At 46.9% G+C, this 11,256-nt stretch overlaps 1 protein-coding gene across 1 annotated transcript; it reads left to right on the plus strand.

Annotated features, from left to right (window-relative positions):
* Positions 1-8,438: 8,438 nt before the first annotated feature.
* Positions 8,439-9,321, plus strand: LOC115329402. The gene has a single exon (XM_029990999.2). It carries the CDS (start codon positions 8,461-8,463, stop codon positions 9,319-9,321), a length of 861 nt encoding a protein of 286 aa, XP_029846859.2. The 5' UTR covers positions 8,439-8,460.
* The last annotated feature ends 1,935 nt before the right edge of the window (positions 9,322-11,256 follow it).

Consider the following 11,256-nt stretch of genomic DNA (forward strand, 5'->3'; position numbering starts at 1 on the left):
GTTGTGGAAATCTCTACATTGGCCGATCACCTGGATCGGATGCTTTCCGAATCCCCAACTCAGAGCAAGTAATAACTTATCTTGTAGAAAAAAGAAATAGTATAGTCTCGGGGTTTTCCTTGGACGTACAGGAGATGTACTACTCCATCCCTCAAGCAAGGCTGTTGCACGTCCTCAGAAATACCATTGAAAATCAAGGCCTTGCGAAATTCCAAAATGGAGCAGGTGTTAGAGTTGACACCTTCTTGGAGGTTTTAAAGGTTTACCTCTCCGAAACGGTAGTGACTTACCAAGATCAGCACTTTGTCCAGAAGAGTGGAGTGTGCATCGGGTCAAAAGTGGCACCATATTTGTGCGACATCTTTTTAGGCGCCTGTGGGGTTGCTATACAACAAGCTTTGAAAGATCCACGAGTTGCAGTTATTTTTCGGTATGTTGATGACTTTCTTAATTTATGTACCCCCCAGTTGATGAAACATCAGACGGATGCCTTAACACCATTTTAGGGATCTTCAAACAAATTGCATGGGCCTCATCTTTACATACGAGCTTCCCGCTGATAAGTCTATCAGGTTTCTGAATTTGGCCTTAGACTTCCAAAAGGACACGTTTGTTGGAGATACAAAACCCGATCGGGGAAAGGGTTCCTTCCCTTTGACTCAAAACATTCGAAAAATGTAAAGCAAGGGGTCGCCACTACAGCTCTCACAGCTAACCTCAAAAAAGCATGTCCACATCAGATGGGACGAAGCTTCAAGACCCAAATCTCCAGACTCCATGAGGCCGGGTATCAGAGACCCTTCTTAGCCTCCATCTGTGAAAAACTCTGCCAAAACATCAAGAAATCCAGCCGAAAGAATGACTCTAACACACGAAAGAAGGTTCCTGGATCACCTTTCGCGGTGGTTCCGTATATTCGTGGAGTCACACATAGATTGAAAAAGATCGCCACAAGGCAGTGCGTCAAAGTAGTGTGCTCGGCACCAAACAAGGGGTATGCCATGTGCCGGAAGGTTAATCTAGGGGAGGCCAACAACACCGGCACCTGCAACACCAAACATAAGAATAAGTACGTCCAATGCGAAAAGGGAGTAGTTTATAACATACCACTGTAATTGGGGTGTGTATATTGGATAAAACGGGAAGGTGCGTGAACGATCGAGCACGTGAGCATGCAGCAAACATAAGAGCCCTAAAGGCCTGTTCACACATGCAGCGGAGCGCTACGAGCATAGCGCTGACCTCGCGTTAAGCACGTGCCAACGAGAGCGTTCGCCAGCTTTGTATCGCACCATCAAAACTGTTGCTCATGGCATACGATAAGTAGCTGACGGCACGTGAGCAGCACTACATCAGCGTTTTGCTGCATGTGAGAACCGGCCTTTACAGGGCCGTGGCATTTAGCCGCTCATTGTCGAGCATGCACGTGCGAGGCCAAGCTCGATATGGGTACTATATTAGCTCACCACAAAGACCAGCTAGCCAGTGAAATACTTGAGGCCTTGGCCATAGAAGATAAAGAAGAAAACTGTGTTAGTTCACCATCTATTGCGCTACAGGAAAGCGATTTTTCTCTTTCATCTCGGATACTGGTTTTCCTCCGGAAAACCAGTATCCCAGATGAAACAGAAGAATCAAGTAGGAAGAAGAGAAGGTAGCCACAACGCCAGTAGACAAAGAGAGGAAAACGAAGAATTTTTATTAAATAGTTGATACTCCAGTGACCACTTGTCTTTACTCGTTTCTCCCTAATTTCATAGTTCAGCTGGTTTAGCCGTTGTAATATGTACCACCAACTACCTCAGCTTCTACCCCCTCTAATTTCGTATTACAGAGAATTGCAACTGTCGTTCATTTTTGACTAAATAATTAGTGTAGATTATGCATTCTAGAACTTCGTGGTAAAAGTAACTGTCACGTTTTGTTTCAGCACAGGAACAATACATCACTATACTCAGTTTTACTTTGAGTCAGACTACAGCCGACGCAACGATTGGATATATACAACAAGCAGCTTCCAAAGTGCATCCTGACTGGGATCGTATTTCGTGGGCATGGAATCGACGAGTAAATCATTCACGGACAAAGAAAATCCAGGATTGCTGTGCAGTGACTGTGCATGAGGAAATCCTAGTGAGAGAAAACACCCCAAGGCAATGAGAGTCGCGAAAATGCACCTTTTGAGCTGCTTGGTTTGCCCCATCGGGTGTAGCGCCGGAGGCTGTTGGGATTAAACGGACTATAGAGAATGATGGCCCTACCTGTGCTCAGTTGTGCTCCTTACAAGGCCAGCATAAATGCACCTCAAATATAGGTATTTCTGCCATTGGCAAATCAGCTAGCCAGCGATCTTGGGTCACGAGTGCATGCTACGCGGGGAGGATCGCAAATCAATTCGGCACCGATCATAAGGTTCTCTCAGCTAAAGTTACCTTTTACGATCGTCTGATTCGTTTTCTGACACTTCCTTTTCTCTCTGCAGTGCTTCGTCCTCTACCGTCTCATGATCTTTCGAGACAAGTTGAGTGAAGACAAATAGGAGCAGCAGCCTCCAGTCAGAAACATCGCGGGTCCATGAATTGCGGCCTATACACGCATTTTGAACTGGGATGTGTTACGATCGGCCGCTAATTGTATAAATGCATGGTTTTGTGAGCTTCCATTTGACCGAGATTATTTTTTTTTTGTTTAACACCCTTCGGCTGCTACAGATGTGTCTGTTGACCATTGCAAGCATGGAGCCCCGAATGGTGCCCAGTGAGTGCAAGCACACGCAGCTTCCGAGTGAGCATAGCTTTTGTAAGCTTGAAATTGAACCGGCGTGTACTCACTAGCAGAAATGGGGCGGCGGCCAGTGGCTATACTTGCAATCGCCTCTATTAACTCATAAGGAAACAACGCATTTTTATAGGGGGTATTTACTAGACTCCGTAATTGCTGGAGCTGTTTAGAGCGCATACTCTGAACAACCTCATATTAAGAGGCTCCTAAGACCGGCAATGTTTATCGTATGAAATGCATCTTGTAAAGAACCGTGGAAGCTCGCCATCAACACGAACTCAGCTGTCGCGCGCACATGTCTCGCTGCCAGGGAATACTCCCCATAGACAATTGCAAGCATGGCGCTTCACCGGAGCCTCATGCGTGCAAGAATATGCAACGTGCGCGTGCAGGTCGCTGTGGCAAGCTTGTAATTGCACGTAGTACTTACCCGCAGGAGCAGAAACATGGCGGCGGCCAGATGCCCTGCTTGGAATAGTCTATAAACCAACACACTGTTGAGAAACAAATCTGCGTTCGCCAGAATTTCGTGTTGGCAATGCACGTGCGCAGAAAGTGTCGGTTTGAAGTGAGATTTATAGTTTGGTGTTAAGCATGTAATAACGAGCGTTTATAAAATTGCTTTCACACCGCCAATTCTGTTATTCGTGGCAGACAATACCCTGAGACCCACACGCTGTTTAGAGAGAGTACCCGCACCTCGTGTGGGCACGGCACGAGGCTCGAACCGGATCTGCAACAAGTGAACCGTGTGCGCAAGCGCCGGAACGAGAGCAGCGCTGCCGCAGCTGCATGTCTACAAAGCCGCGTGATGGTGTGTAGTTGCTTCACTAAACCTGCTAATGTGTATTGCCCCCCGAAATAAATAAAATGATACTTCAGAAATCTAACCGGCTTATTATTCATTTGGCGTCAGAATATTATATATAATCTAAATTCCTTTTAAAATACTGTCAGTACATTCATAAACGCTTTATTTTTAACACTAAGGTACAGTGTTAGTAAAAAAGCGGTTCAAACAGCTTCGCTGGTTCTAGGCCCCCACAAGAGTTACACCAGCAGAAAAAGTTCACAGAAAAATCATGTTATGCATCTACAAGATGCTCAAGCAGAAAAGTCACAGTAGTGATAGTATATAAAAACGAAAAAAGGGTACATAAGCATGCCACTCAAATTTGATCGGTTTGGCTAGGAATGGTTACGTTTCTTAGGTTACCTGAAAATATATTTTCAAGCTCTATGCGTTGCGCACAAGAATAGTTGAGGGTGGTTGGGAGGGTAAACGCCGCGGTGTGAAGGCTACAATTACTTCCAAAAAATGGGACTTCCGAAGGTTCTTTGACTCCCGTAGGGTATGTATATATGTTTCTCTTTTAAGTCAACTAAGCTCGCAAGATGTCGGACATGCATACTACTGTCACCTTTGCATTTAACAAGCAGCGGTCGACCTCTAGCTTGCTAAATGAATATTCCGTTGGAAATTCCGTCGAAACAGTGCAAATGTTTTGTAGTATCTTTTTTTTTTGTAATAAGATATCTTTTGTAAATGTCTATTCGAGGTCGTTCCCCAAATTAAATGGCCATAATTTATTTACGAGTTTAATAGCTAGTTATATAAGAGCAACCTTACTCAAAAAGGTGAAACATGTTCGTGATATTACGCCAGGCCTACAATGTTACACAGCTTTGATGTAACGTATTTTACATAATCAGCCCAAGACATGTTTCGTGAAAAAAGAAACCTAAAGTTCTAAATGCCGGTACCACATCAATTGTAGAAGGATTAAATATAATACTCTCGTCTATGTTAACAATTTTACCCTTAGGACGAAACAAAACGGTCTTGGTCTAATTCTCATTTATTTTTAAACCATTATACCTACTCCATGTATTTAGCTGTCCTAGCGTGACATTTGCGTTTTGTTGAGTTATGTGGGCTATCTCCATTAAACAGCATGATGGTGTCGTTTTCGTAGATATTAAATTTTATTTATTTGCTTATATTTATACTACCATTTATGTCAAGATTAAAAACAACTACACAGAATGCTTCCTTGAGGAACGCCCGATTTAATTGGCTTTAGATCGGACAATCCACTAGAGATGTCGAGATTTTTGCAATGGCCAACCCCCGGGCTTTGATTTTGCGCTCCTTGACAAATGCTGAAACTCATATAGGTGGGCAATAGCTCGCCTTGAAAATACTTGCTCTTGGTGGCCGAGAACAAACTCGTGTTCCTGATTGGCAGCCATTTGCTGCGAAGGATACCTGCACATATCCTAAAGAACCCAGTCTTAGTCTAACACAGATGCTTTGACCGAACAGAGACACAAAGGTCTGATACAAACCCCAAAAAGCAGGAAATAGTGTCGGCGAGAGATGAAAACAGGCCCAGGTGGAGAGGCTGGTTCTGTTTCACCTTGGCCAAATAGTCTAGCTCATTTTGCTAAAACAATGCATATTGGCTCGAAAAAGTATAATATATATTTTGTCCCATTTAGGAGAGATTACTGCCAAGGGTAACCGAACACCAGAATTAGTCAGACTTAATCAAATTTTTTTTTTCTTTTGATGAGCGAAAACAGAATCCTAAACGGCTGATGAAACAAAATATAACCCCTCCAAGGAAGGCTAGTTTGCCTTGATGCAAGCACAGAGCCTCGGCCGACAAATGAGGTTCTATTCTTTGCCACTTGTCATATTTGGTGGGAATAGTAAAGTAAATGAAAATAAGGCAATCTCTCTTGCAGCCGAGAGCTGCAAACAAAATTCATATACCTCGATAAACGACCTGGAAATAAAATTCTGTGGTGGCCGAGTGGTTTAAGGTGCCAAATTTCGAACTTACAGACTGTGTAGTTCTGGTTTAAGTTTTCCTGGTATATATTTTTACACCTAATAATTATAATTAATTTTTTTTTTTAATGTTTGAGGCACTAGCACATAAATTATATGCTAACTCACCTTTAGAAGCGTTTTACGCATACTCCGCGGCTTCCTAGTGCTCGTAATAGATTCTCGATGATTGTGGCTTTATATTTTTTATTGCTCTCGCTGCTGCTTGCTTCCTCACTCTTAAAATGCTGACAACTCGACACAAAAATAAAAAAAGATGTGTTTGAAGTGTGATGAAGATCGTCATTTCCAAGTTGTACCCCTGCTTCATGCCCCGACCATGCCACCATAACATACGTGAGTGCAGTGACGAATGGTCCCAGGTGCTGTGACCCGACCGTATATGGCCTTACGGTGTAGTGCGACTCATGCAGTACCTATACTACGCGATCGAGCCAGTGAGCGAGGTGCGATATGCTAGAGCTGTGCAAACCACAGCTTTACAGCCTGCAAAGCGTGAGAAGACGCCTCTCCCGTGGAGAGCTTGCAATAGCTCACCAAGAAGCTATTGGAAACACTAGGGAGCCACAGAATGTGAATAAAAGGCACATCTCAATGTGAATTAGTATGCAAAATATGCGTCTATACGTTAAAACTCTAAAAAAAGTATCATATATATATATATATATATATATATATATATATATATATATATATATATATATATATATATATATATATATATATATATATATATATACACATATATATATAAATATATATATACGTGTGCGTGTACAAAGAAAAGACAAAAAAAAAAAGTCTTCATGTGGGCTTGAGCTCAGAGCTCCACTACCCTTGATTTCAGTTCCCTAAGGCTCGCTTCGGACGGGGCAACTTTTCTAGCAGTTTTGAGGTTGCTGGCGGGTTTTTCCATAGGTTTTCCCAGATAAACACAAATCGCGGAGATCGGGTTCGGCTCGAAATGGACGAGCAACTCGTGCAACTAGGAGAAATGTGAAGCGGCAGCAGCCAATGAGGAATGCAATATTTTCACGTGACACCCCTGTGGTGGTGATGATGACAGCTAAAGACATGGTTTTGGCATGAAAGTGATCGTTTTTGGAAATAAACAGTTTCAAAAAGATGAGTTAGTATTCTCAGCACAATCTAAAGATATTAAAAGATGTATTTTTTTTTTATATAACTGTGCATCTAGGTAGTGCAAGGAAAATCAAATTTCATGGTGACTATGCAAGTCGTATCAATTCGGTTGCTGCGTGTGGACGCGGGCGGCCTGGTGTTTCTGGTGTTGCGACGTCAAGTTGCTAAGTGAAATTGCTCCGTCTGAGTCGGGCCTTATTGGCCCGATTCAGACGGGGCTATTACACCCAGCAACAAGGCCCGCTTTACACGGGCCAATTTCACCCAGCAACTTTACATTGCAACACCAGCAAGACGGGCAGCCCGCGTTCACACACAGCAACCGAATTCCTACGACTCGCAATCATCATCATGAAATTTGATTTCTCTTGCACTATTTAGATGCACAATCGTATAAACAAAAAAAAAAAACAAAAAACATGTTCGTATATCTTTAAATCGTGCTAAGAATACAAACTTATCTTCTTGAAACAGTTCATTTCCAAAAACGATCCATTTTAAACCAGAACCAAGTCTTCAGTCGTCTTCATCACCACACCAGGGGTTTTGACGTGAAAATATCGCATTCCTGATTGGCTGCTGCCGCTTCAAACGTCTCCGAGTTGTCCGAGTTGCTCGTCCGCTTCGAGCCGGACCCGATTTCAGCATTTTTGTTGATCTAGGGAAATGTGGTGATGTGTAAAAGAGAAAGTTACGTCAGATCATATCACGCGAGTGCACTGATTGGGTAGCGGTTCCCATTGTTATAAAGTCAATAAAAGGCGAGCGATTGGGCCGATCGCTCGAGGACACGCTCAGGCCACAATCCAGAACGAACGTGTCCGTTGGCTTGCTCCTGCGGGATCTGATGTCGTCGGAGGAATTGCCGCTCCGAAATGACCGGCCTTCTCCCAGAACCCACACCGCAGCCCGGTGAGTCGGACCTCACGCATACAGCGATGTCCCGGCGAACCTGCCTTTAAGTGAACGGCACCTCATCACCCCGAAGACTAGCTGGCCAGCGCGCGGTCTTGTAATACTACATTTATGGCGACGAGAATTGTTCAAGGTTCGTGGTCTGACGGTCCTCCGCGTCTGCCGCTCTCCGCTGTCGATTCGGGCTTCGTTTTCCTACAGCCAACCGCCGTTTGGAACGTTAGGGTAGTCATCGGCTTGGGCACCCGGTAGCTATCCCGGCTCCCTACGTTGGTTTATTGTAGCGGTTTCAAGCCCCGAGCTCTTTGCTTTCATTTCGTTTTTCACCGTATTTTCTGTTTCGCGGCTTGCCGGCAGAATTCCCCTTTTGTCCTAAACACCGCGTAAGGGTGTGCGACTGCTAAGTGCTCTGTATACTGCAGCAACTGTATGTAGCCGTTGGCTACGAGCATCTTTTGAGTCGCTCACCTATTTTCACAACTCACACTTTGAAGTCGTTATGGCACTTAGCTGCCGCAGTTTGTATGTGAGCTTCGATTACGGTGCTCGCACCTTTTCGACTCGCTTATCGTGACTGTGCGACTCGAGCTACGCAATTCTTGTTCTTGATTTGCGGTGCGGTGCTCAGAGGCTTTAAGCCAAAGTTTTTTTTCGGGGTTTACACGATTTTGGTTCTGTTTTGTAAATTAGCTGTAAGAGTCCGCGCTCTTTCATGTACAGTTGAGCGCATACTCTTGCTTTAACGATATATTCAAACAGACATCATGAATACTGAACAACGGCAGATAACGGTCGTTCAGTCCGCGGCGTTGCCACCGCCACCGCCGTTTCTCGCAGTTCCGGGACCGCCACCACAGGCCTGGCCGGCATGGAAAGAGACATTCATTTCATTCCTAGGTGCGGCGGGCCTCGAGGGTGTTGACCCGAAGAGAAAAAAACAGATTATTTTTTCGTTGTTCGGCATTGAAGGGCAACGAATAGTGTCCGCATTTGGATTCACTAACCTTCCACACTCGGAACTTCTTGACGAGTTCGAGACCTTTTTAGCGGCCGTGGAGAGCCATTTTGTTTTTTCCGGATCTCTAGCGCTCGAGCGTAAGAAGCTCCGTCTTCGCGTTCAGCAGCCGGGAGAGAGTGTCACGGAATTCTTAGCGGCGTTACGCCATCAGCACGCGCTTTGCGCGTTTGAAGACGGGTCCGAGAACACGCGACTTTGTGATCTTTTCCTTGATGGTTTGATCTCGCGCCGTGTTCAGGATCGCATTCTTAGAGACTGCGTAGGTCGCCAGGTACCGACGCTCGAGCGCGCGATACAACTCGCGCTGCAGTTTGAGCAGCTGGCACGCACAGCAGAGCAGTACCATCAGCCACGCCAGGGGGAGCCCGTCGCCAGCTGTTCCACTGCACCCGTGCAGTATGTTGCTGGGCCCGAGACCGAACGAGTACAAGCGGCTGCTCGTCATAACAACCAATCTCCAGCACTCTTCTCGGGAGACGACTGTTTCAGTGAACATGAAGCAAGGTTCCCATCGTGGCCATGTGACCCCTGTCTGACCTGCTCCGAGGTCTCAACGGGGGCGTCCTGGGACAGCCCATGCTCCACGCCCGCCGGCGCGCCAGAGTAACATTCCTCATCGAGACCCGCCTCCTGCGAGAACGGGGCCGCAACAGGACAACTACTCATGTTGGTTTTGCTGCCGAAGGAATCACGCCAGGGAGAACTGCCCTGCACTAAACTCGCAGCGTTTCCAGTGCGGTAAAATCGGACTTTTTGCCGTCGTTTGTCGAAGCCCCGCGCCGCCGCCAGCCGCGGATGGTGAACGCCGGCGACCTGCACTTCCAAGTCGTGGCCGTGGACAGAACTCCGGACGCCCGCGGAGGCCTGGTCCGACCACTGCGTTCAACTATAACGTCACCATCGACGGGGATGCTCCCGTTCTGTCTTTGGAGTCACAGGACCGCAGCCTGTACGACGCCTTCATTGCTGACGTAAAGGTAAACGGCTTGCCTCTCCAGTTACTGATCGACACTGGTTCGCAGGTTTCAATTCTGAACGAAAAGATTTTTGAGCAACTCAACAAGACTAGAAAGATCCGCTTACGGAAGCCTACGAGACGGCTTATGCATTATCTGCATCAACCAATTCCTGTGTTGGGATGTTTCACGACTCAAGTCGTATTCAAAAACCGACACACGCCACTAGATTTTTACGTCATTCGTGGAGGACGTTCTCTACTTGGTATTGACGCCGTCAGAGAATTGAAACTTCGGCTATCAGGAGCTGAATTTGAATGTTTTCATCTGGATGCAGCTGACCCAGGCCAAACGCCACGCTCTGATGTGAAGCCGGCGGGTGACCGTCAGCGGCGCCCGTTCACCGTATCATCGCAGCGCTCAAGTCAGTTACGGGCAAATCTACCGAAGGCCCATGGCATTGGTCCACAACCTTCAGGCCAATCGTCAGTGCCACCAGGTACTAACGCAGCCCACCCTCAGTCAAGATCACCACTGGTCACCAGCGCCGCCCGATCACAGTTCCCAAGTACAGACAGCGTGGACGAGTTTTCCACGAAGGTGAAGCAGCCTGTGGTAAGCTGTACACAAGCTTCAAGCCCTCCTGTACAAGATACGTCAAAACTTCCACGCGGATTTGAGGAATTTGAGCATCTGTTAACATCAGAACTTGGCCTGCTAGGAAACCAGACGCACACTGTCAAGGTGCGCCAAAACGTACTATCGGGGAAAAATAAAATGCGAACAGAGGAGCGCGTGGCTCGCGGTATAGGCTGCGCCGCCTGGAAGTGAACCTAGGGGAGAGGGTGCGTGGCCTACTTCGATGTGTTCACGCCCCTCGATTGGCGCCCCCCAGCTTCGGCAGTGCGCCTCTCAGCGCTCTGAAAGCTGTCACCGCTATCTTTGCTTGCTCGGCGAGTGCGGCGAGCTTCTTTGCACCGCACGCGCTAAGCCAGCAAAGATAGCGGTGATAGCTGTCAGCGCACTAAGAGGCGCACTGCTGAAGGTTGGGGAACGCAGGGGGAGGGCGTGAACACGCTGGAGTAGGCCACGCAGCCTCGCTCCTAGGCTCACTTCCAGGCGGCGCAGCCTGTACCGCGAGCCACGCGCTCCTCTGTTCGCATTTCATTTTTCCCCGATAGTACCTCCAGTACAGTCCAGGCTACGTCGACTACCCATCAGTCTGCGTGAAGCGGTCTCAGAAGAAATTTTCAAGCTCGAGCGCCAAGGCGTCATCGAAATAATAAATGCGTCAGAGTGGGTCTCGCCAATCGTTGTAGTAAGAAAAAAGGATGGCAGCATCAGGATGTGCGTCGACTTGCGTGCGCCCAACCAAGCCGTCGTCATAGATTCCTTTCCACTGCCACACATAGAGGAGCTCCTGCACTCATTGCACGGAGCATCTCATTTTTCGAAGCTGGACCTGGCGTCGGCTTACCACCAGATCCGACTTGACCCGGTCAGCCGAGACCTGACGGCATTTATCACTCACGAAGAATTATTTCGCTTCAAGCGAGTTTGTTTTGGTTTGGCGTCCGCTCCCGCAG

This window comes from Ixodes scapularis, unplaced genomic scaffold, assembly GCF_016920785.2.
Source record: "Ixodes scapularis isolate PalLabHiFi unplaced genomic scaffold, ASM1692078v2 ptg000597l_1___fragment_3__unscaffolded, whole genome shotgun sequence".
NCBI lineage: Eukaryota > Metazoa > Arthropoda > Arachnida > Ixodida > Ixodidae > Ixodes > Ixodes scapularis.

Excerpts from the sequence above, each read along its gene's own strand:
- LOC115329402 (XM_029990999.2), top strand. The coding sequence starts at position 8,461 with ATGAATACTGAACAACGGCAGATAACGGTCGTTCAGTCCGCGGCGTTG.